Source organism: Astatotilapia calliptera, chromosome 2, assembly GCF_964374335.1.
Source record: "Astatotilapia calliptera chromosome 2, fAstCal68.1, whole genome shotgun sequence".
NCBI lineage: Eukaryota > Metazoa > Chordata > Actinopteri > Cichliformes > Cichlidae > Astatotilapia > Astatotilapia calliptera.
In genome coordinates this window covers 25,492,944-25,519,817 of record NC_137423.1, presented here as the reverse complement: position 1 = coordinate 25,519,817, position 26,874 = coordinate 25,492,944, and the positions used below count along the sequence as shown (strand labels likewise).

The 26,874-nt window shown below is 39.4% G+C and overlaps 1 protein-coding gene across 1 annotated transcript in view; it reads left to right on the top strand.

Annotated features, from left to right (window-relative positions):
- Positions 1 to 213: 213 nt before the first annotated feature.
- The window catches only part of ctnna1 (catenin (cadherin-associated protein), alpha 1), a 77,380-nt gene continuing 50,719 nt past the window's right edge, over positions 214 to 26,874 (top strand). The window contains exons 1-7 of the mRNA XM_026189554.2: positions 214 to 546; positions 2,036 to 2,153; positions 2,395 to 2,590; positions 11,925 to 12,091; positions 13,849 to 13,968; positions 16,069 to 16,338; positions 22,298 to 22,501. Of these exons, the coding sequence (XP_026045339.1) occupies positions 2,049 to 2,153; positions 2,395 to 2,590; positions 11,925 to 12,091; positions 13,849 to 13,968; positions 16,069 to 16,338; positions 22,298 to 22,501 (1,062 nt within the window). The 5' untranslated portion in view covers positions 214 to 546; positions 2,036 to 2,048. The remainder of the gene's footprint in view (positions 547 to 2,035; positions 2,154 to 2,394; positions 2,591 to 11,924; positions 12,092 to 13,848; positions 13,969 to 16,068; positions 16,339 to 22,297; positions 22,502 to 26,874) is intronic.

The following is a 26,874-nucleotide window of genomic DNA, read 5'->3' as shown; positions in this document are numbered from 1 at the left end:
ATCAAATGTCATATTTAAAAATCAGATTTCTTCATAATAACTACTTGCAGTTTATTTTCCATCCTCTGTCAGAAGTCTGTTTTTTCGCCCAACAGTTTAAATAGCTCTTCCCTACTCCTGCCTTTATGGAAGCAGTAATTAATCCATATATGGACATACACAGCGAGCGCCACGCCTAAAACACCTCCTGGTTTTACGGACTTGCTGTGGCCCGTGTCCTCCCTTCCCCGCTGCCTGGAAGTTCAGGAACTTGGTCACCGCCCAGCGCCCCCTCCTCCTCCTTTTACCTCATCTATTGTTGGGCAATACGTTACGCCATCGAAATTCTCTTAACCGAAACTTTTCAGCTGACTTGCTGGAGCTCTTGTGATACTTTTCTGTATAGCCGTCGAGCGGAGGGAGTGTTTATCGTGAGTGAGCGGCGCAGTTAAACTAAGTCCGTGGGGCGAGGAAACGGGAGGAGAACTTTTGACGCAAGGAATTCCGTAATTCCCATTCCTCCATTTTGAACTTTTAAACTTCACTTTGTCTAGCGGACTGTTGTCGGTGAGTATATAACGAGTCTTTCTTACTTTACATACAATGAATACTTAAACAAAATGAGTGGACTAGTTGTTTGGGCCGTCGGTAAAGTTTCTCGCAGAAAGCAGGCTAACAGTTGTTTGTCGCTTAGCATTAGCTTTAGCTCATCGCTGTGTTTGGAGAGCTCCGTGTTACAGCAGGCAACCTGCATTACGCTAAGCTAAGCTGGTTACCTGTTACCTGTAGCCTGCTGTTAATAAAGTATTGAAAATGACTTGAGGTGGACAGTTATTGGCTGTTAAATGTGTACACGAGTATCTTCTGCTTTGTATATTCTCGCTTAACGCTTTTTGACGGGGTAAAACCGACGTTTGTTTAGGTAGTTTTTGCAACAGGTGGAAGTTGAGCTAATGTTAGCACACCAGGTGATTGACCCACCCTAGTGCTTCTCAGCAAGTGTTAACATGTTTCTGTTTTGTTACGTAATTTTTCCTGTTTGGATACATTATATACACTTCTTGGTACCTACACATGGCTTAGTTTGACAGTTTTAAACCGTTAATATTATTATTTTTTGCCTAAGTCGCGTACATAAACCCCCCCAAACCTGCTAGACGGTTTCGATTTAATTTGCAGAGATTTGTAGATATCACTTTGCGACATGTACCACGCCCATACAGAGCAGTCGAACGCAGTTTCTCCCACGCTGGCCCAGATTAACCTTCGTCTCATGACTAGCATTTTAATGTTGCTTTCAGTGGAAATGCGTCATGTTGTCTGGACAAACAGACGTCTTCCTCAAACAACCTTTACAGAATTTTTTTTTTTTTTCCCCCATTACACTTTTTCTTTCAATACAACATTATCAGTTTCACTGCGTGTTAACTCATGGGTAGAAACTCTGTGTATATTAGAAAGAAGAAAAGTGGTTAATAATACAGTAGAACTGAAAATAGCTCTAATATATAACGATTCACTATAAAATTAGAAAGCCATGGTTGCCATGTTCCCCTCTTAATATGTTTGTACTTTTGTTGGTAATGTAGGCTAATAGCTAGTGTTGTAATTCCTCACATAATACAGCTGACCAACTTTTCAGTTGAAGCCTCTCAGCCCTCGGGCCATCCTGATTATCCCTGCCCCTCCATGTTTGATAGCTAATCAATGGAGTCACAGCCACTGCCTGAAAAGAGAAATTGAAATTGGGCCACTGTGTTGCTGTGCTCTGCCGTTGGCATTCATTCTGAAAGCAATGGAGCACTGCTGGCTCTAACAAGGACTTTAATAATTTCTTTAATGCACCAAGTTCTAGACACTAGTCTGATAATCTGACAGAAATCTTGATTTGTGAAGAGAAATTATAACTTTTAAGTCATTCAGGGAAGCAAATATTGAGTAATCAAAGGACAGATGTCCATTTTTTTCTGTAGTCTACATTTTCTGCTTCAGAAGAATTAATTTGTCATTTGTTTTTGTTTTTTGTTTTATTTTATTTATTTTTTTTGAAACCCAGTAAACTAGACATCATGACTAGCAACACCGCACCAAACATCAACTTTAAATGGGACCCGAAGAGCCTGGAGATCCGTACTCTGGCAGTAGAAAGGCTACTGGAGCCTCTGGTCACACAGGTAATACAACAAGTATTAGTATTATTAAAATGAGGCACCTTACACATCTTATTTCACAAAACAGCAAAGTGAAAAAATGTGGTGTTTTTTTCCCCCCTGTGGTTCATTCTTGCATTTCACCATTTTAGAACTGTTATTTTGCCTTACTATGTCATATGTTGTTTGTTTTGGTTTTTTTTAGACTTATCACAATTTATTAACTGTAGGCAGGTATATAATATCCTAATAATCTCTGCCATAGGTCACCACTTTGGTAAACACCAGCAATAAAGGCCCATCTAACAAGAGGAAGGGACGCTCTAAGAAGGCCCATGTTTTGGCTGCATCAGTGGAGACTGCTACCGAGAACTTCCTTGAAAAAGGCGAAAAGATTGCAAAGGAAAGTCAGTTCCTCAAGGATGAGCTGACTGCTGCTGTGGAAGATGTCCGCAAGCAAGGTATATTGAAAATACGAATTGCAGCAGTGTGGCTTCATGCTTGTACAGAGTGCCTCTTAAGATAGGACGGATGAAAAATAAACCATAAGCTATGTATACATCATCTACTCCAGCAAAAATCCTTGAAATAAGAATATGGTTTGAGTCTGATAGATTTCTTTTAGAAATGGGTTTTTCAATGAGGCCATTAATAGACTTTCAGTTTAAGCATGCACATGGTTCAGATTCATTTCATGCTAGATGGTGTCATTCCCGTACCTTCTGTGGGGATCAAATTTAACCACTTTTCCCAGAGAAGCCTGCGTGTTCTCTTAGCGCAGTGTTAGGATACTCCCCAGTTATCTGAATTTGAGAATCAACCTCACCATATTCAGTGTTGTATTTTCTGTGCTTCCTCCCGTTTCTTGTCCTTTGTTTTTGTTATAGAAGGATACCAAGATGTGGTTATATTATAGAGGTTTGCATAACATCAAATCAGTATTATTTTACTTGTTTCTTAATGTTCAGAACTTATTTTTGGGTAGTGTGTGGGGTATTCTTGGCTTTTAAAAATCCTTACTGAGCAGTCTACTATAAACTATGTAGTACTCACACGAAGAACTAAATTCCAATTTAAATCTTGTGTTTGCCAGAAATCATAAAATGTATACAAATTAGGGTGTAACATGTAATTGCACGTTCTGTACTGATTGCCAAATATCAACAGTTGTGAAAAAAAAAAAAGAGGTTTTGTATGATAGAAAATTTAGAAGATTTATGTTATGGTTAGCATCAAAAAGATTGATGCCGATTTACAGTTTTATTATATTTCTTCTAACATTGGAGTGATATCACACACACTCTCTGGGCCCTACATTATTGTGCTCATCTCTGCGGAACTGGGGTTTTATGATTAGCACAGTGGGTTGAGGAAGGTTTCTGTACCCGTTAACAGCCCACTGTTAGAACCGAGACAGGGCACAAGTTTGCACCTACACCTGGATCTGCGTACAAGTCTGTAAGGTTTATTTGTACCCAAAGTTGGTGGTATTCAAGATTTTTCCTGGCTCAGAATAGGTCTTTGGATTTGACTCTGTATACAAGTCTGATTGATTCACATAGCCAAAGAGTGTGTTAGCAGCCTTAACAGAGGTCAATACACTTCCTGTGGTTTGGACTGATAAACAAAATGCATTTTAGCTTGGAAAAACTTCAAAATCACAGCCCTGATCATTTTCCTTTTATCTAAGGCCAAAACGTTTCTGTTTTTTTTTTTTTTTTTTTTTTTTTTTTTTAAACAGAATAAACCCTGATATTGCAGATAACGTCAAAAGTGATCCGTGGAGGCTTGTGTTGGTGGAGAGGTCTGTTATTCTGTGTAATTAGTCATCTTACTGGGGTGATTAGTGGTATACAAACTCATATGGCAGAAGTGACACATGAGCTGTGCACTGTTGTTCCCGCTTTTTAATCAGAATGCTTCCCTTCTTAGTTGTTGCCACGGAGACCAGAGAAGGAAAAAAAGTTTGCAGATGTCACCAGTGATGTCAAATTTATTTAAATGGCTATATCCACCTGCCTGGTGGGAGGCCTCCCACGCACAGTCCATTTCAAATTCAATTTCATGACTTCCTCAAGTCTCAAGACAGGAATCCACCATAAAAATCACCAGCCAATGCAATTACAATTTGTCTTGCGATAGCAGGTTCCATCATCTTAACAACCACACAGCAAGTCTCATTGACTCTCTCTTTTTCCGTATATCATATCCGTCTTTTGACACGCTAGGAGACCATTGAGACCAAGGAGCTATGACTGGAGGGTGGCTGTTATCACCTTCTGAAGTGACATCTTTGTAGCTCTGTCCTTTTTTCTTTTTTTTTTTTCTTCTTTTTTTTTCCTCTGCCCCCCTTCCCCTTGATGCCCAGTGAGTTAGATGTCCCCTGCTCAAGCTCAGCTCTGAGTATTTGGGAGGTAGAAGACATGTTGCTAGATAGCCTGTGCTGTGCTCAGTGCCCAGGAATGTTACTGTAGTTATGGTAAGCTGTCACTGGGCTGGAATTCAGTGACTGTTAGCTGGTGCCTAGGCCTGGCTGTCAGCTATGCCATGCTGCTCAGTGGAGCGTGCCTAGACTGATAATATAGCCATTGAGTAGGGTAAAACCACCCTGGATTCAGAAAGCATTTTCTACCCAGCTGTGGATTACCAGCTGTTTAAAAGGAAACACAAAGAAATCACTGACATAATAATAAATAAAAACTCTGTATATATTGCATGTTCAAGTGGTTGTTGCAGCAATTATGCCCTCTTTTCCCTTTTAAAGACTTTTTGTTTACTCAGTCCTTTCTGTCTGCTCTTGTCCTTGTTCCATCTCTGTTGCCCTTCCCTCTGTGTCTTTGTTGTCCTGCTGTTTTGGAGCCTTACTGTGTGATATACATTTTAATCATTTCATCATGCACTTGGTGGGCCGCAGGTGAGCATTAAACAGATGGAAGTTTATTAAAGGAGCACTGATCACTATCTGTCCCCTGAAAATGGCCTTATTGATTTTGTTCAGGGGGGAGTAACATCCTATGGGTGTAGCAGACTGTGTTTGAGGTTTGTGTTGTCGATCATTTGCACAAACTGCTTTCGCTCTGTCAGACTAAAATGGGCAGAATCTGCGCGAGTGGTGTGTTATGCCTTTAGTGGTGCAACTTTTAGTTAAGTAAACAATGCTTCACTGAAGTAGGAAGAAAAACTCCAAATGTGCATTTTAAAAATACCTTCATTACTGTAAAGTTACAAGAGAAATGGTTGATTTTGTTAAATTTAATTAAAAAGTTATTATTGGTAACAAGTAGTGTCTCAGTAAATGTCCCAGGAAACATTAACATCTTTGTGTTAATCTGAGGTTTCAATAATTTCTTTATAACTAGTGATGGGTATCGTTTAGGTTTTATCCGATACTGGTGCCAAACTGGTACTTTTGAAACGGTGCCGGTGCTTAAACGGTGCTCAAACCGGTGCTTAAAGAATGGAGAACACAAAATTGATCCAAAAACCTCATGTTCAGCTGGGTTTGTGTGGTTTTATTTTTTATTTTTTTGTAAAAAGAAAAAAATGTTAACCTTTTCTGCAGCTATGGGGCATATATGGTATCACTCTTGGCTGGAAGCAGTGCTTAATCAATGGGGAAAAAACACAAACTTTGTCCAAAAACCTCTCATGTTTAACTGTTTTCCACTTTTTCTTTGGTCATTTTAGCCTTTTTGGCCAGGGCGAAGGGAGCATCTGCCATCAAACAAGAAGACAGCTGCATGTAACTACAACGGTGTTTGCTAGTTCACCTTACATGCATTAATGTAATAACGTGGTTAGCCTACTCAACGTAAATTACACACGGACAGCATTAAGCTACTCACACAGAGAAGAACGGCTGCTGCTGCCATCATCATCCGTCATCTTTTCTGCTACACTGGCAGGGCTAGGGGCCAGGACTCTCCTCTTCGTGTTTTTGGGGGATGTTGCTAACTCCGGGTTCGATAACAGGCAACCCACCCGCAGTAGATGCGCTCGGTGTGAGGTCTCGCAGCAAGCTATCAAATACGGCGCATTTTTCGGCTTTTAAAAAAAATGCTATGCGTCGCCAGGTGTTTCATCGGATTTGAGGTTTTACCTCCTTTGCACAGTATCACTTTAAAGCACTTGTTGCAGGCTGCTGAGTTTGCAAATTTTGCTGTGAAGTACAGCCAGACTTTTGACTGCTTGGCCTTGGGCATTTTTAATCTGTAGGTCTGCTCTAAAAGAACGTATGTACCTGGACCTGCCTACTATCCTCGGAAACGTAAAATGATTGGCTAGAATTCAAAGTGTATGACATCTCAGGGAGAAAAAAAAAAGCACCGAAATAAAGCACCGAAATGTGCGCTGCTTTTCAGTCTGGTTACTACCGTTTATGTCAGAACCGGATACCGGTACCCATCCCTATTTATGACTCACTTTTCTTAGGTATTTGTAGTATTGCTCTATTTTAGATCTGCAGGGATTATTTAATGAATCTTTTGGACTGTTGGTGGTATATTGGAGACTGAGTTATTGTAACTGTAGATTTGTTTTGAAGCCAGTTGATGATATGACAGTTGCTGCTGATGTGGTGCTGCTAAAGCCACAGCCACTTCTGGCTCACAGATGGTCACAGCAGTGTTGTCCGTTGAGATACACGCGCCTTTGAATGACTGAAGCTTTCTACATTTGCCACATACAGTAAAAAATGTATCATTTCTGGGAGGAAGTCTATTTGCTTGTCTGTTTGACGTTGTAGTGTTTATATAAACTTTTTAAAACTGGTTCTCTGAACAAAGCAGTATTTTGGCAGCGTGGATCTAGTGTGAACACAGCAGCCAAGCTGCTTTGCTTCCAACGTTCTATCTTCCTTTACAAGCTAGAAGGGACACGTTGGATCCCAAAGTGTTAAATCTGTCCATTTCTGCTTATTTGTTTGTTAATTTCTTTGAACAGTGAAATTTTAGAAGACGGTGAGTAAAATTAGTCATTTTAACTGCCTTTATGTTTCTGTCAAAATGGAAATTTAACATGAAATTTTGACAGTTTGGGGGAAGACGCCTTTTAAAAAAATTTTTTCTTGGTTTATTCATTAGGTTTAATTCAAGTAGGATTTTGTCCTAGAATTGTTTTTTTTGTTAAACAATCACTTGTATAGTAAAATGTGTGACAGTGTAATAATGGCCTTTATTTACATTTTGTGTAAATAATTTGAAAGCTTCCATGCAATAACGTACACCACAGTATAGATACTGTTCAGAACTAGTCAGTTAGTTCCAGAATGCATCAGGCAAGCTAGGAAAATGGCTTCTGTGTTAGCACTTCTATATTTCACTGCCCCCCCCCCCCCCCCCCCCCCCAAAAAAAAAATAAAAATAAAAAATAGATCTGCTATCTAAATAATCAGGTTGAGATATGTGAAGTGTTTGGCAAGATCCTAATAACTGAAGGTAAACATTAACAGCTAAATTAATTTTCATTCATCTTTATTCCACATCACACTGGCCAAAGAAAATTATTCATTCTGCTTGTCATATCTCCTCTCCAGTTTCTATAAAGCTGCACCACATGCTAGAAAGGTAGACACAACAGGTTTTCTTTTTTTTTTTTTCTTCTTTTTTTTTTGTTTCTCTCTTTTCTTTTTGTGGCTGCGCATTTCTGGGGCAACGATGGTGGTTTTACGGTCTTTTTCAGAGTTTGAGGTTAAATGTGTCTCCACTGAAGTAAACTACTGATTTCCTGCTTTGTTCATGACTACAGAATTTATTTATGTGCCCAGTCAACTGTGCAGACCCATCCAATGTAGAACAAAGCATGGTGCTGGACAGAGCAGACACCGAGCCTTTTGTTGTGGTTTTGACCTCCCTTTACTTTTGTGTGTGTGTGTGTGTGTGTGTGTATCCATGTATAACCAGAAACGCTGACAAATGCCTATATCTCAGATGAAGATTTCAAAAACAAAATGTGTTCAGTCATTGGTCACTCCCTGTAGGCAACTACTACTATTAATGATTGTGTTTTTACTCTTCTTTTTTTGTCTTTTAATGAACCACAAAAAAGTGATTCATTGCACTGAAAAGCATTTTTAAAAAAATATATTTTTATTGAAAAAAGAAAACAGTACTTGCAGTTACCGAAATACAATCAACCTAAGTAAATAAACTTAATATATATGAAAAAAAACAACGCGCCCCCCCCCCCCAGTCCCACACAGATCAACACAAATGGCCTGTATTTATATAGCGCTTTTCTGATGTGCCAACAAGCGACTAGCCTTGTAACCATATTTGTAATATGAGCCACGACTGCGTAGTAATAAGTGCTCAGCCTCTTTGGTTGACATAAGATCAAATTCTGCTTGCAAATCAAGGCGCTGCTTCAGTAATTCTGGAGAAGGGTTCAGTGTATAACTTTGATCAAGGTTACTAATTGCAGCTAGAAGTTCTTTAAGCCTGGCATTAATCTTTTTATTAGCACGGACAGAGTAAGAAATAATTTGACCTCTCAGGTAGCATTTAAGAGTCTCCCATAGCAGAGAATATGAAACAGAATCATCCTGATTGAAGGACAAGAACTCCTCAATAGAGCTTGAAATTCACAAAATTCTTTATCCACCAGAAGGAGAGAGCTAAATCTCCAAAGTGGAGGACTACGTTTATGGGTAGAAAGCTGAACATCCAATAGCAGAGGAGAATGATCAGATATTACAATACCAGAATAGTCAGAAGAATTAACACATGAATTAAGAGTTCTGTCGATGGAAAAAAAAATCAATCCTGGAATAAGACTGGTGGACCTGAGAGAAAAACGTCTGTGAAGGTTCTCAGTCATCCAGGTCATCGTAGTCAAAGGAGCTTGCAAAGAAAAGTGTCTGGACTTCTTTAAGTTGCTTGAAGACGTTTCACCTCTCATCCGAGAAGCTTCTTCAGTTCTAAGGTCAAATGGTGGAGAGTCCCAGATATAAACCTAGTGGGAGTGACCCCCCCACAGAGGGACAAAAGGACCCCCTGATGATCCTCTAATCCCCTGAGCCAAGGTGTGAAACTGGGCGTGGGTCCAAATCAGCCAGAGTTTCGGGTGAGTTCATGGTGAAACCTGGCCCCACCTTATCATGCGAATTCCTGAGATCAGATGGGCCAGGATGTGAGTGGGCGTTAAGGCGTCTGGGAAGGGAACTCAAAACTGGATTATAGATGGCAGAGAGTTGGTGTCGTAAACCACCGCCTCTGTTCAAAGATGGTCGCTCACAGTGGACATAGATGGCTTCTTTCACTCCTCTTTCAAACCATCTGTCCTCTCTGTCCAAAATGTGAACATTGGCATCCTCGAAAGAGTGTCCTTTGTCCTTAAGATGCAGATGGACAGCTGAGTCTTATCCTGTGGAGGTGGCTCTTCTGTGTTGTGCCATGTGCTTGTGAAGTGGCTGTTTGGTCTCTCCAATGTAGAGGTCTGGGCATTCCTCGCTGCACTGTACAGCATACACCACATTGTTAAGTCTGTGTTTTGGCGTTTTGTCTTTCGAGTGAACCAGTTTTTGTCTGAGCGTGTTGCTGGGTCTGAAATACACTGGGATGTCGTGCTTGGAGAAAACTCTCCTGAGTTTTTCCTGATACACCGGCTACATAGGGGATGACAATGTTGTTGCGTCTGTCTTTCTTATCCTCCTCGCTGGTGTCTGATCTTCTTTTCTGTGCCTCTTTGCTGACTTTTAGAACGCCCATTTAGGATAGCTGCATGTTTTAAGTGCTTCCTTTACACGTGTGTTCCTTCTTTTTTTCCTTCAGGCTTAGAGGGAACATGTTCTGTCCGGTGGTGTAGGGTCCTAATTACTCCAAGTTTGTGTTCCAGAGGGTGATGGGAGTCAAAGGGGAGGTACTGGTCCGTGTGTGACAGACCAGTACCTCCATTGGCAGCTTTATCGATCGCCAGCTGCGTCTTCACCGCCTGCAGGTCGAACTTAATGGTAGACAAAGCATCACCAAGAGTATCCTGAAGTTCCTTTTTAAAGATGTCGGCGATATCTTTCCTCAGTGAAGCCAGCAACTCGACCTTGAGAGCCTCAATATCAGGATTAGCTTGACATGTGGGGGGGGGGCTTTGCAGGAGACGACCGCTCACTCGAGGGTGTGGTCGCGGTTTGCAAACTAGGCCTCAGTTGTGTTTGAATAGTACTGCGGGTTTTAACATTTTTTTTTTTTGCTGCCATTTTACGCCGGCCCGAGTAAAACTTCTCAACAAGACAATCCACAAACCAAAACAGGACTGGAAATATGGCCAAAACGCGCGAATAAATAACAATTTAATCAAAATTGGCGCGAGCTCCCAGACTCGCTTCCTACTCCATCAAAGCTCAACTGGAAGTCCCACTGAAAAGCATTTTATGCAGATTTTGTGATACATGGCTTGCTGTGTACGAATGTGTGTCTCATATCTCTAAATCACTGCCTTCATGAGGCATGTGCCAGGTAGAGCTGGGCAAGTAATCAGATTTTCATCTTGGTTGTCATATGGGCTTCTGGCATTTTATGAAAACAAAATAATTGGTATACAGTGGTTATTCTTCTGTTTTCATTTTTGCTATGCTGTCTGTAACGGCGGATATGTAAAGCTAGCTCATATTCACGTAATATAACGTTTGTGCTTTTATTTTGGTAACGAATGGTTCTAGCTACAGTCGACAGGGGAACAAGGTTTGTAATGTATATGATTTAATTTGAGCAATCTGAAATGCATAATATGTATTATATAGTTTAATAAAAAAACGTTAGACCAGCGTAATGAGCGATTAAGATGGTGTTACATGAATAATATGGTAATTGTTTGTTTGTTTAGCTCTTACATTGGTTCGTTGTCTGATACACGGCAAGGAATAATAAAGGTCATTCAACAACCATCAGTTCTGGCCTTCTCAGTTCGACTGGATGCTACACTGTCCTTGTTTTAAACACAGTGGTGCACTTTTTTCCCCCCTTCCTAAAAGGTTCAGCTCATCTGCTGACTAAAGGAGAACCTTCGGTCAACAGTATCCATTTAGAGGAAGCAGAACTCGGGACATTTATGTAGTTCAATCCTTGGAAGGATTATCAGTTGTCTACAGCTGTCTTTTCTCTGGATTGCTCAGGGTCTCTCGCCTAGTCTGCTTGCAGTAGCAGATGACAGTTGGCTGTTGGCTTCGTCTCTCTGTCATTCACCGTATGGTTGTTGTGCAAGTCTCACGGGGCTCACTAGTCCGCTGCTTTCTGTGGCTCCCTTTGCACCCTTCTGCACCTGCAGACATTCTGCAGTAAATACAGGCCGGTAGAGACTTGGCAGTTGCCCATGCGAGACAGACTTTATAATCACTAGTCAGGGCCTTACTCCTCACTGGATGAGCTGCTGTTGTCCATTTCATTTTTAAAAAAATATATTTTTTTAAAAACTTTACAATTCTCAATAGAATTATATTTAAAAGTATCTACATTTTAAGCACAAATATAAATAAATAAAATATTGTCCCAAATAATACTCACTATTTTTCCCATAATAAATGTGATATCAATGTTAACAGCTCAGTAGCATGTTTTCTTTTATTTATTTTTCTTTTTGTTACTGTGAAAGATGTGAAAACTCTTTCCCAGTCACAGATGCCTGGGGGTTCAGAAAGAAAAGGTCATAATGGTTTAAAATGGTTGCTTTTGGACAAATGCTTGTAAAAATGTTTTGAACAGGTTTCTCATGTAAGGTTTCTGTTTAAATCTTGGATATGGAGCTGATTTTTTTTTTTGATTTTTTTTTTTTTTTTTTTTTTGTGCTTTGTTTCTCTACCTGAAGGTGAGTCAATGCGTCAGGCCTCTGGAGAATTTGCAGAAGACCCCTGTTCATCTATGAAGAGAGGCAATATGGTTCGTGCAGCCAGGGCCCTCCTGTCAGCAGTTACGCACTTGTTGGTGCTGGCAGACATGTCTGATGTCTACAAACTTCTCGTGCAACTTAAACTGGTGAGATGTTGAATTCTCATGCATAACATACATTGATAATTCTAATTAAAGTGTCACTAACAATGAAGTGAATGCAGAGTTGGTAGAATCAGTTTGATTTAATATTTCTATTTGTCAGTAATTGCCTCAACCTCTTCATTCAAGTGCAAATTGAAATCTTGCATTCTCTCAAACTTTTGGGAACAGCTTGATGTCTTAATTGATCAATCCTAACTAGAGCTGGGCGATAGAACGATAACGATATGTATCGCGATATAACTTTTACTCGATAGAGAAATTAAGCTATCGCGATAGACCTCGCCGCTCTTGTCCTCTTAAAAAAAAAAAAAAAAAAAAAAAAGGTCAGCCAAATTAAGTAGCGCAGAGCCGAACCAATCACAGCCGCAGCGTCACGTCGCGTGACTTGTTACGTACAGCACAAGTGCCAAGCCGCACGTGTGTTTGTTTGGGAAGCAGCCAGCGGGTAATGGAGCCAGCGCGTAATGGAGGAAATGAGTGTGCCGACTAGAAAAATCAACCGAGCGTGACCGAAGAGAAAACAGATGATGGTTCCAATGCCGGAGAGATTGTCGAACGGAAGAGCCATAGAAGTTCCGTAGTGGGAAGGTATTTCGGCTATTTCAAGTCTGACAAAAAACAGAGTAGCGTGCACTGTAAATTGTGCCGAAAGCAAGTCTGGAAATACAATAAACTGGTGCATGCGTCACACTGCGCCACGTTATTGTTTCGGTGAAATGAATTTCTACAATACTGTTAATTCTACTCTCTGCAGTGTTTAAATGCTTACATATACACACAGTTACTGTCCCTCCACACATACGACTCGGTTCTGCTTCTATGCCCCAGCTTTGTTTACTTTTTCCCACCGAGGCTTCTAGACTTCTGATTGGCCAACATTTCTGCACGGTTAGGAATTTAGCACCACCTGCTGCTTTGGCATGTTCATAGCAGCGTTTTCCTTCATTTCTGCCTTTATGTGTGGACGGGATTATTTTTTAAAACGAAAACGGAAAATCTCAGTTTTCAAAAATACCCGTGTACGCGTGGACGTAGCCTCAGTCTCTGACTGGAAGCGCTAATTCGTCATTCGGCTTTTGTCAGACTAAAGTAACTGTTAAAACTGTTTGAAAAGCTCAGCTATACAACAAGGAGAGATTGAGAATTTCCTTTTAGTTCTCAGTTTATTTGATATTGACAAAAGTTAGTCAGTTTTGTCCTTCTGTAAAACAAACTAAGATTTATTTTTAGAATTAATATTTTGTTTCTAAGTGGAATTGACAATTTAGTAGTCTGTTTCGTTTGTTCTATTTTGAAACTTAAACGCTTTAGCGGCTGCCTTTTGTGTAGTTTGCAATATTTGCCTTTATTTATCTGAAAAAGTCTCATGTTCCTTAAGTACATCTACCCTGTTGAACTTATTATGAGAAATAAATATTTAAATCAAAACAAGCTGCTGATTATTTCACATTTTACTTGTGAGCAACGGCACATTTAAATCTTACAAATATAGTTATTTGGCTTATATCGTGATAGATATCGTTATCGACTGAAATGAAAAAAACATATCGTGATATGAAAAAATCTCATATCGCCCAGCTCTAATCCTAACTCATACTTGAATTTTAAAAGCAAGCATAGACATTACTAATCTAAGTTAACACTTAATGTTGTGCAAACTGCTAATTCAGTCAAGTACTGCTTGTGTTTCAATTACTGTCTTCAGTATTGCAGCAACTCTTTCTATCTGTGTGGCTCAGGTGGAGGACAGTCTGGCCAAAGTGCGCAACGCAGGTACAGAACAGGATTTGGGAATCCAATACAAGGCCTTGAAACCAGAAGTGGACAAGCTGAATGCCATGGCTGCCAAGAGACAGCAGGTAATTGAAAAAAGTGATAGACAGGAGCAGAGTTACAGAATCTGTATTATAGCTTGAACACGGTTGGAAATTTTTTGAGTGACTTCAGTACTTGTAACCAAAAACGTGCTCCAAACAGCACAGTGACAAGTGACTATAAAAGTCTTGAGTGAGAAAGAAACATGTCCCAAAATTTGCATTAAATTCAGCCTTCTAATTAGTATACAAGTATCGGAGTGATTTGTGTTTTTAAAATGATTATAGCTGGGCTATATAGCTATATATGATTATAATGGGCTTTTTTTTTTTTTTTTTTTTTTTTTTTTTTTTTTTTTTTTTTTATAAATCAGTTACTAGCTTGTCTCCAAAATCAAAACTTTAGATTTTAGCATCAATAAAATGATGCTAAAATCTACACAAATATTGTACACTCCCAAATCATTCATCCATCAATTTTATTCCACTAAAGCTGGGCAGACACTGATTTTTTATTTTATTTTTTTTTTCCCTTTTTTTTTTCCAGTCGCGCGATTGAGCTCCTGCTCAAACTGTACGATTGACTCGCAGGGGTTAGAAGTTCATAGGTCACGATGCAGGGTCTCACACTATACGACCCGATGCTCTGATGCGACCCGAGTGCTCACACTGTGCCTCCATAAAACGAAGGTTATAACAGAAATTCTGTCGCTCGTTCTCCCTCTCTGTCTTTCACTCACACAGACACGCACACCACCATCATCAACTTTGTTAAATTGCTAATGAAAAACATTGATCAGGCAGCTGTGATTGAGCAGCAGTGTAGATCCAACTATTTTCACGGTTGTTGTGGTCGTGATAATTTTGTGAGGCCACATCGAAAAGGCTCGGATGAGCTTGCCATAGTTCTACAAGTTGTACCTCCATCGCTTGTTTCCAGATCACACGCTGCACTGCCGTGCTGCGCCGTCTTTTTCGCTGACATTTGTGTTTGCGCAGTGTGAGAAACTGCGGTGACACCCTCACGACCAAGCGATTGATGATCGGGAGCTGGTTGTGAGGTGTCAATTGCTTCTCGTTACCCCACGTATACTACACGATGCATGACGCACGATGAAGGCCAAAATCGGGCCGATCGCCAAAACGGTCGAACGACTCAAATCGGCTCAAAATGGGCCAAAAATCGCACAGTGTCTGCCCAGCATTACTCAGTTCAGAGTCACTAGAGTCTATTCCAGCTGTCATAGGGCTGTGAATATAATATAAAAGTGAAACCTTGTTTGCAATTGAAAATGAAGGTCAAACAGACCAAAATGTCAATTGCCCTCCGACATTTATTATCTTAAGCTACTTAGCACATCATACTATAACATTTTTTATTTTTTTTTTTATTTAATGGTGTAATGTGTTGAAACTTGCTTTTGGACATTTATGTGACTTTGCTGATGGAGATGGAGGAGAGGAAGTGGGTTGTGACCTTTTGCCAATGTCCCAGCGTGCTGGAATTTGAATAGTGGACTCACTGCTTTGGGAATTGGTGATCAGTAGTATGTTCTCCTTCTTGGCCATCGAGTCATCTAACTGATAATAGTTTTGAGAGAAAATTACTTTTTTAACTACAACATTTGGGTGTGGATGGAAATGTTTAACAAAAGTGAAATCAGGAAGTAATAGGGCTTAATTGCAAATGAGTAGTAGAGATAAAAGCCTTGGGAGTAGTCCAGTTGGAGCTGAAGTAGTTGGTGTATGTAAGCTAGTTGTTGTTTTTTTTTTTTTTTTTTTTTTTTCATTGTAAATGTATAATAAATCTACAATGGGGGTAGTGATCGCTATCTCCTCTCCTCCTCCTGTGAATCTGTAACTAGAGTACAATGCTATGGTCTGAATAGTGATGTATTAAATCGCAAAGGCACTTTATATTGACCTGATTATGACTGTATTTTCTGCAAGGGACGGAAAAAAATCTGGGTCATCTACAATAAACTGCTACACTTGGTGTCTTTGTAAGGGCATGACAAGTCCATTTTGAATATAAAGTATATTACCACACTACCTCCCATAGCTGTTCCTCCTCAAAGTTGAACATTTTTATCATTTTTTTCTGATCTTTTTTTTAAAATTTTTTTTAATTCTTCTTAATTCTAGGAACTAAAGGACGTTCAGCACAAGGACCAAATGGCTGCTGCCCGTGGGGTGCTACAGAGGAACATCCCATTGCTGTACACAGCATCCCGTGCCTGCCTGCAGCATCCTGACGTGGCAGCATACAAGGCCAACCGTGACCTGATCTACAAGCAGCTGCAGTCTGCAGTGTCCGGCATCTCCAATGCTGCCCAGGCCACTCCCACCGGAGATTCAGCACTCAGTCAGTCAGGAGGGGGTGGAGAGCTTGCCGATGCCCTCAACAATTTTGATGTAAGTCAAATGAGTGGCTTACAAGTCACAACCTGACTTGTCACACTTCCAGGTATCTGCTTAATCTAGAAAAGCATGACATTTAAAATGACATTTTTCCTAAGTCTAACAACAAAGGCCTGACTAGGACGAAACATTAGACTTGGGTCAGAATGCTAGTATATAGAGCTAACCAAACTGACTCATGAAATGATGAAAACCCCCCAAAGTTAGTGAGGTACATGGACAAACTTGGGACATGGCTTTAAGGCACATGCTTGACTCACTACTACTCCATTCTTTGAAGGACATAGATTAGTCCGTCTTTATGAACGCATCATAAGGAGGGGGGCGGAGAGGGGGTGGAGATATAGCCTCAAAGCTGTATCACAACATTCAATGGAAATGTGCTAAATTTCTGACGATATATGACATAAATAATAAAATAAATAAAATAAATCAGTTATTGCAGTTTGCAGGCATCAACATGTAGAGCAAAGAAAATAAAGGTCATCTTCTGTCCTTTTCCAATGAGCTACTGTCACTGATGACGCACTGCCTAATCTGAAGTGCGTATTTATTGAAACAAGTTGCCAACAGCAACATTACAGTGCAGAGGTAGTGACACAGCATCAGTCAAATTTAACCACGAAAGTAAAAGTATAACTGCCATATGCTTTTAAAAATGACTAAAGTAACATGAGTCTTAGAGCTTACATTATTGTCGCATAAAATGGTAAAGTTTTTTGTTTTTTTTTACCTGTGATGAGGATGTGTGATGGGTCAGGTTTTACAAAATGTATTGCTTAAGAAAAATGAACTTGAAAGGTATATAAAACGTGTGATAATGTACTCATAATATTTATAGGAAACAACATCAGGATAACAGCTGGAAAACACAAAGCTAATCAACTTAATGCAGCCTGGGGTGATAAATGCAGAGAAGATTAACCTGATTTCTCTTCCATTGCCACTTATTCTGTCACACTTGCAAAGTAACTTATTGTTTACAAGAGATTTTTCATGTTAAGATAAAGTCCAAAGACATTCAACAAATCCACGAGACAAATTAAGCTCCACAGAAGTACAGGTTTCTGTTGTGTCCTCTTTTGCTCAATGAATTATTCATCTTGTATTGGTTATTAAGTCATTTCGCAAGTAGCAGTGTCTTGATGTGTTGCTCATACTGAGACACTGTGTATTCGTGTGATTGATGCAATTCGCATGCTCATGTTTTATTAGCCAGTGGCTGTATGATGCATTGTTTAATTACTCATAGTTATTGCAGACCATGGTATTTCTGCTGGTTGACATGGGAGGTTTGGGAGTTGCTTGCACAGTTATTCCCGGCCTAGAATGTGACCCGTGGGAAGGGTGACTGCGCGTAAGCAAGATCTGCATGCAAAGGTAATGAGTCTGTGTTGCCATTAGTAAAAGAAAGCAGTGCTTTTTCCTCAGTAAATGAAACTCGAGTTAACTGAATTTGCTAAACAAAATTTGTTTTCTAAAAATTATTTGGTAATGGCCAAAGCACCTATTTATTTCATCTAGAGCTGGGAGATACTTATTTGTATCTCTCTGAAATTAGTAGTCAATTTGACAGTTAAAAGATTTGTACCAACAAAGATGGACATCTTTGGTTAAACAACCTTTTTTTGATTTATTTTACTTTTAATGTATAACACCAGTTAATTGTTGTTTCTGAGATCTTATGCCATGCACCAGGCTGCAGTGCCCCCCTTGTGCACTTTCTCTCAGGGGAGATGTAAATGAGAAACCTGAAAGACAGACATGTGAACCAGCATGTTTCAGAACTTTGATATAGAAAATGAATGGCTCTATGTAGGGTGTAATCTGGTGTGGTTGTTAGTGGAGAAATGTGAACCTACAGTAACGTGTGGGGAAAAGAAGGCGCCTGCTAATGTCAACCACACTCTGCAGGCTAATAATCAGGTTTTTATTTATTTAGCTTTTTGTGCGTGTGTGCAATCTTATGTGTGATGTGATACATTTTGTATTTTAGTGAAGAATTGGTTTCGGAAGGCCCTTAAGTGGTTTTGTTACAGTTTTTAGTCTTTTTGCTGTTTATTTATCTTGTTTTGGGTCCTATAACTAGCGAATTGGTCACAGGCAGTTGCTAACGCTACTAGGTAACCCTCTAATGTATTTACTTCACCCTCATATGTCAGCACTACCCTTCACTCCTGTTGAAGGGTAGTTGTTTGAAATACTCACCTGAAAGTTGAGAGAAATAACTCAGGATCTACTCACTTGGTTGTTAATGCTTATTTCGCCTGCCATGACTGTAGGCCGCCAAAATTCAGCGGCATTCTATTCCCTGATTTCTATATTGCTGCTAGTGTCTTGATGTATTAGATGACCCCTGGACAAAACCATTAAAGGCTTTCAAATTTTGTCACGGTTAGGGTGCCTGAGAATTCCAATGTTTAAAGGATTTGTTGCTTTTCTTTTTTGGAGGTGGTGGACTCAATAAGCCAAAAGGCAAGATGCTCTCCGTTTGATTCAGTACCCGCTAGAATAGGAGAAAAAAACAAAACGCTTGACTAAAACTATACTTAAGGTAGTACATGTGTTATGTAAGACCGTCTTCTTTGAGTGTCCTTCATCAACTAAGCATTACTTCTCAAAGTAGTCCCACTTGGGAATATAACACAATGCCGTTTGTGCATTGAACAAATGTGTATTTTTAGGGCAAGGGTAGGCTGATGGCTGAAAGAAAAGAGTTTGATGATATCATAGTTGGCTTGCGTCAAGCCCTTTTTTTTTTGTGTTTAAAATATTTTTTTTCACTCTAGAATAAAAAGATCATTAGTATGAAAGCTTTTCTGCCTAACGGCATCATTTCTGAGTGATTAATCAATATTGATCAGGTGACAAAAAAAAGCCCTTGTATCTGTTGCATCAGTGATTATTTTACAGGTAATTACACACACTCTAAATAAACTGGAATGCAGGCCTTTTCCAGAATACCTAGTTGTGGTGCCCACTTTCAAGTGCAAGGCAAAATTAGCAAATGAGTCAACCCCCGCCATCTCTCTCCCTCTCTCTTTTTTTTCCTCCTCCATGTCTCTCTCGTGTGCCTGTTGCCATGGTGATATGACACGCAAGCAGAGGAGGTCAGATGAGACATAACGGAGGGGGGCTGGAGGTGGCAGTGATAGAGGGCGGGCTGCCTAATAAACCACGATTGTAACAGCTGAATTGTTGAATATTTTTCAGCAATAGGGCATCTGCAGCAGTATTGCAGAGTTCATTTCTCCCCGAGTAAGTTGGCTGTCTTAGACTGTCACAAACGTTGTATTGATACCTTAACCCTCCGCAGTCACCACCAGCAGCCTTTCTCAGCAGATTTACCCGTGTGAAGTGAAACGTTTAAGTTGGCTCCCTTGTCCTACAGATATATGGAAAAAAGTGTGGGTTGCTGGAGCACCTCTTAGACTGAGATGAGCGATAAATACTACCCAACTAATACTTGAAAGAAAAGAAAGTTGTACAGTTGCATGGAAAAGTATGGAGACCCCTGAAGAATATCTGATTTAATTAAAAAGAAAATATATATATTTTTTGTTTGTCTTTTTTGCGCTGGAAGTATCGATGGTGTCCTGTTTTTGGTTACTTCTTGAGTTCAGTCCTTCATCAATATTTACAGTGTTAATATTGTAAACCTTCTTGACTTTGGTTGAGAGGCAAGTGACATTGTTGAGGGCAGCAGTGTTTCAAAAATTGAACTATTTATAACAAAGAACGCTGTGAGCACAGTGAGGAGGGGAAAAAGAAATCCCTATGCTGACGGCCTTTTTGCACTAAGGACTTTGTAAGTGCTGACGTTCATTGGACTTGTATAGAAAATATATACTGAGACGGCAAAAAAATACAGCCTGTGGAAATTGGTCTATAGGCACATATCACAGCAGTTTTTGTTTTCCTTCTTCTTTGTCAAGGAACTTTCTTTGCCACACCCTTTTCTGAGATATTTTTGGGCAAGCAGGGCACATGCCTAAAACAGCTGGAAACTGTTTTTCAACTGCTGTTTGATTTAAAAAAAAAAAAAAAAAAAAAAAAAAAAAACTTGAAACCTTACTTGAACATAATCAAGCTTAAATTAAGAAAAACGAGCAGTGCCTAAACAAAATTAACTGGAGGAGCATTTAAACTATGATGAAAGTGATTTCTTCCAGGATGACTATGCTCCCTTCAGTAATGCACAAATGGTTGCTGCATGGTTTGAACTTGAAAGGAGAGAAAATACTCAAAACAAGGCACCTTGCAGCAGTTCTCAAGCTTACTAAGGTTTAAGTCGTCACCATGTGTTCAGGTTCATCTGCTACTGTATTCAATTCTTTAGCTAATAAATTAATGGGGTTCTCAATCACAAACTCTACTGTTACTGTTTTTATTACACTAGAAACAACATTTGGGTTACATTTTGTAACTTGGTTTTCCCATGAAGAACCTGCAAAAGGTATATCCGCCCCAGGGTCAAACTGTACAGTGGAGGCTCAGCCTGTTTTAAATGCCTTAAATTACACCATTTAAACCATTTTCCTTGCCAGTGCCTTATTTTCTTAAATTCTTTATCCCTAAATTAGTTTTGTGTTTATATTTTTTTATATATAAGCCATTTTATTTTTCTGTGTGGGAACCTAATGGCTTTTTAGCAGAGTGTGTTAACTATGTGAAGTGTGGCCTTTTCTGAGAATTTATTTTCGTCACCATTTGTGGTAGGACCATTTTAAACCAGGACATGTTGCTTTGGGGAGAGAGAAAGAGAATGTATATTAGACTTTATCATTATTACCTGCTTAACTTGAAGCAGTGTATTTAAATTGACAGCAAAAGTTACTTTCACTTTGTCCCGGATAATCAATTAACCCTGAAGATTTGTTTTACAATTTCTGAAGTTTAATACAGGGTTTTGCCTTTAGTGGCTTTAACGTTACCTTTGATACTGCTGCCCTTCCACCACAACAAAAATAAACCATCTTTGAGTTTGAGAGACAATGCAGGAGGGTGGACTGTCAGTGAAGAAAAACCCCCCAAAAACTTAGCCATGCTTTCATGGACTACAGACCATTTTACAAATAACTGCCAGTTGCCAAAAATCTTAGAATTGCCAGTCTCATTACAATTTCTGGATACACTCAGATAACAACAGTTCCAGACAAGCTCTATAAAAAGCCTCAGTCACACCAGGCCTCTTATTGTATTACTGCTGGAAACTACTGTTTTCAGTTTACATTAATTTATTTCAGCGTCTTATAGAGTGGGTCGTGATGAAGAGATTTGAATTTTGCTCAGCGAGTATATGCAGCTTTGTATATACTCGCTGGTTTGTATTTGTTCAATTGGAGACTGCATCCTTCTTTACCCCAAGGTTTAGTACTTTAAATGTTTGACCAGTTTCCTTTTTTTGAACTGTAAACACCTTAACAGGGACCACTAAGGTGAACTTGTGTCAGGTGTAAATCAAAAATCACTCAACAGGCTTCAGCCAGATATAAGAGCTTAACATAAAAATATTATTGGCTCATAATGTTCTGCAAAAACACTTTTGTGGCCGTTATTCAAGCCATAAAGTCGGGATAGAATTTGGCGTTGTGGGGAATACTGGCGTAAATTGGTGTAGATAGAGGAATTTAATCACTACACACATTCCATGAACTTTACTGGTTGGACACATCTGTTTTATTCTTTGCCATGTGGAAAGCACTTTGTAACACTGCCTTTGAAAGGCGCTAAAAAAGGAAGTTGTTGTTGTTCAGGGTGTACAGAGACGAAAAAAAAAAGACAACATGGCACTTTCCTCCCTTCTGGTTTTCCACCTCACCTCAGAGTCAGTCAGTTCAGTCATTTCCTTTCTTGTTACTCTGGGCTTTGTGAAGGAGAGATCAGTGTACCATGATTGTGCATTTTTTTTTTTGCTCCCTGTGTAATTTTCCCTCTGACCCTTTCTTTACAGAAACAAATCATTGTGGACCCCCTGGCGTTCAGCGAGGAGCGCTTCCGCCCTTCCCTGGAGGAGCGCCTTGAGAGCATCATCAGTGGTGCTGCCCTCATGGCTGACTCTTCATGCACACGTGATGACCGCAGGGAGCGCATTGTGGCCGAATGCAATTCTGTGCGCCAGGCTCTCCAGGACCTTCTGTCTGAGTATATGGGCAATGTAAGTCTCTTTTCAGTTTTGTTTTCTTGTCATGTTATCTCGTCCCATCTTCTTTATTGTAGGCAGAACAATTTTCTAAGGTCAAAGGTTGTGCAACGGACTACAAACACAATTCATTCTGGCATGGATTGAGTTAAACTCTTAACATTTGACTTTATGTGAGTGTAATATGCGAGTCTTTACATAATCTGTTCCACTTGCAGGCACACCAATACCAACACATAACTGTCAGTGACAATTAATTCGATTATGTAAGTGATTACATAGCTAATCCTTGACCTTGCTTAATGTCATAAAGTATAGTACTCAATATCAACAGTGCTAACCACCATGCCACCGTGCTGCCCATAGTACTCAATATATAAACTAAATTGCGAAATGTGGTCTTGCTCAATATTTCTTGTTGTGAACAACTTTTTAAACTGAAGTACTAGTTTGTTTCTGAAATTCAGCGGAAAGAAAAGACTTAGGAAAGTCTATACACATATAGAAAAGATGAGAAAAATTACAATACTAAATATTGCAGAGCATAATGACCAAGCTAGAGACAATTAAGCCCAGTCCACACAGGAAACTATTTGTTTGATGGTCATTTCTTGGTCACTGATGGTTGGTCATTAGTGGACATTCCAAGCTCCAAGTTGCCTTGGTGACCCCCTAATATATTTACTACCTTGTCATGTCAATCTACTGTATCCTGTGCTCTCATTGGTAGCTGCTTTAGTTGCTTGCCTCAAAGTTGAGAAGTTGATTTTTCAGCCATTACCAGCAGTTACTTCACCCACCATTGCTGGATGTCAGAACTGAGCCTGCTGATTTATTAAATGCTAAAATTACTATTCTGTCTGTAACAAAAAGTAATATATTTATTCCTGGCCTTGGCCCTGCATGCCATGCCTGTGAAATCTGTTTAGAATTTTAAGGATTCAGTGGACATATAAAGACCAAGAGCACAACCTTTTTTAGAGTTCACTTGCCTTTGGGGAAGTATCTAATATTAAAAAAAAAAAAAAAAAAGATGACTTAATGGCAAAAACTGTTGATTTTTATCCTTCAAAAGGAAAATTTTTCCACAAGTGCTGATGTCTTATCACTGGATTAATGTGACATGTTTTGTATGTAGATGCAAATCTGCTCCCATTTGTTGGATTTTGTTTTGTCCCAAAAACAAAACAAAAAAACAACAAACAAATATAGATAGAGAGAGAGATATCTCTGAGCTGCTGCACTGGCATATCATTAAAGTGGCGGTAAAAACCGACACGAGGGTACACTGTTCGACCCAGCTGTGGTGGCCACGGCGCAAAGTAGGGCTGCACGATTTTGCATAAAATGAGAATCCCGATATTTTTTTTTTTTTTTTTTTTTTTTTTGGCTTGGAATTGAGATCACGATTCTCTCACGATTTTCTTTTCCATTATAAATATTTATTGCACTTATTAACTGCACATCAACTTCGTAACAGTTGAGACTGAACATAAAAACAACAAATGTCTCACGTTTTGTTGTTGCCGCAAAATGTTGTACTGCTTGAAATTCTGTCTCCACCTTTGCTCAACACTGCGTGTATAGAGCAGGTAATGCTACAATAGAAAAATAGCCTCCGTAATTTCTTTGTGCCTGCGGGAGTTCGACGTGTATAGGGAAGCGCTGTATAAGGTTCCCGTTATTGATGTTTGGGTGGTTGACCGGAACGGATTTTCTCCTGTCACTTTCTCGTCATCCCTGACATGTTCTCAGTTGTTTTTTCCCTGCTAATTTTAGCATCACACGGCACAGCTTCTGTATCACGTGGTATAAGGCTCCGCCTTTGTCATTTGTTGAGCAGGAAGAGTGAGCGCTTGTTTTCATGCAGAGTACGTCCCGGATCAAAATGCGGTACAGTCGTCTTTTTTTTTTTTTCTTTCTTTCTTTCTTTTTTTCGTCGTTGTCTTTTGGAAATGAGATCGCACATAAGTATGAATCGAGATCGCGATTTTCTAACGATTAATCGTGCAGCCCTAGCGCAAAGCATCAGATTACAAAACTGCATGACCGGCTAGGGTGTCACAAATGTTATGGCGTGCCCCCAGATGATGTGATGTCCAACTCGGCACGGGGCGCTCAGAGCATAAAAGCACCATACCAGTGAATGCTTATAAAATTATTTGATTGCAGATCAGGTTTGCCTCAAAATTTGTTTTCATTGGACATTGACAAAATTAGCAGTTGTGGGTCAACTAAGTTTGAATGTCATTTTCTCTTATTCTAGCCTCAAGAATTGCAGTCATGGTTTGCACTCGTTGTCCATCCACAACATGTTCAGTTTATTTTAAGGTTCAAGACACTCATGAAGCATCTCTGATTTGCTTCAAAATGACTTTTCCACTTCACTGGACTCATCCATGCCAGCCATGTTACCCTGTATGACTTGAGATGTTAGATTTACAGCGAAATACCACTCTGATGATAAGTGGACATGATAGGTGTATGACCACTCATTTGGCCAAATGAAAACAACAGATGAGAAGCATAATGTGTCATTGTCCACAGTGTGCTTTAATGGCGTAGTTTAGCCTCTAAGAATGGTGCCTTTAAAGCTGTGGTAGATGTTTGTTATGAATCTTAAGCATCTAAACAAACCACACTTGTTTGAGGATGTGTCAAATTATTCCAAGACAGAGAGATAATAATATATTTGATGTCTTTCAGGGAGGCAGTCTTTTTCTTGCCTAAACCAGTGTAGGCCTATGCTTGGCACAACCTTGCTACATGAGGTCCTTGATTTTTAACTGTAGATCATTTTGAATGCAGATGAAGCAGTGAAAGTCAATAAACGGTATGTAGCCATTACAGCATATGGGTTTACACTCACAGCTCATGGTGTTGGAAAGACTCCTAACTCATTCATTCCCATCCCTTATGTTTCTTCATACCCTCTAGCTACAACTTGTTTACCCCCCTTCTCCATTTTTCCTGCACTCCTCCTGACTCAAAGATTTCCTACTATCGTATAGTAAAACTCAAGCATTGAATCTTAGGTTTTGTTGAAAGGATTTAACTTGGAGTATAATTAATTGTTCAGTGTAGGGTTGTTGTACTATACTTTATGTTGTACGACTTGAGTTGCTTTGAGCTTAAAATGTGCTAACAGCAGTGGCCAAGAATCAAATTCTGGAGCTTGCATTTATGTGCTAGTGTGTTCCTCATCCCTTAGGCCATGAAACAAAAATGCTTTTGTTAATCTTTTTCATTAAGTTTTGTGTAGGTTTGTTTAATTAGGCATATTACAAGTTGTACAACCCCCAGTAGTAATATACAAATGATCTGGCTGCGGCATGCTGCAACAATATATTAAAGCGATAATTAAAAAAAAAAAAAAAGTCCTTTGAATACCCTCTTAAAAATCTCTTGATCATTTTTATATGGAAAAGGGCTGGATAGATAATGACAATTGGTATGTTGTCTAGAAATCAGGTTTTTGGTTTTTTTGTGTTACATTTTGTTTCAAAGCCAGCTTGGTTTATATTAAAGTTGTTTTGATAAGCATTTTTTTTTTTTTTTTTTTTTTTAATGTTCTGTTTAGGTCTGTTTTTGAGCTTTTCAAACTGCCTTTTTATACACATTCACAGCAGGTGATTTATTGCTTGTTTCATTTGTTTGTTCAACCATGAGAGTTATTCGAGGAGCAGTTGAAATTATGAGCTGATTTGAACACCATTTAATATGTTTATCTTGTATACAGCAGACACTTTATACAAGTTGTATTGACTTTTATAAATTTGAGCTTTGAGATAGATATTCATTCATTCATTCATTCATTCATTCATTCATTCATTCATTCAATGGAACTAAGTGAATAGAAAAGTTGGGATGCACTAGCTACAGATGTCTAAATGTATCAAGCACATTATGCGGATGAATCACTTGGATATGTCCAAGTGTCTTTCTTTTTTCGTGTTCCCAGAGTAGAAAATGTAAGGGCAATGCTAATGATGATCATTTAATAAGACTAGAGCTTGTCTACTCAGCCAGTGAAGTGGAAAGGTGGGTGGGGGGAATGTCGCCCCAGCACTGCCACATATTGTGACCTCAATTATTCCATATTGTCATGACAGTTTGGCATGGCACGTGTCGAGTGCAACTGTTTCTGCCACTTTTTATTAATAATGCATCCCTTGTTCTCGGCATCTGTCAGGGTTTCATTTCACATTGGAGAGTGACACTTGCTTGTTTTGACATACACAGCTACTGACATTTAAATTTCTTCAACCGGATAGGATATATTATCATTTTCACCTTAGGCAAAAAAGACATACCTGGCCAATGTAGTGGAACCCAACTTGTCCTCCTTGCTTGTGGTTTTTGGTGTAGTTCTCTTCCCACACTCTGCC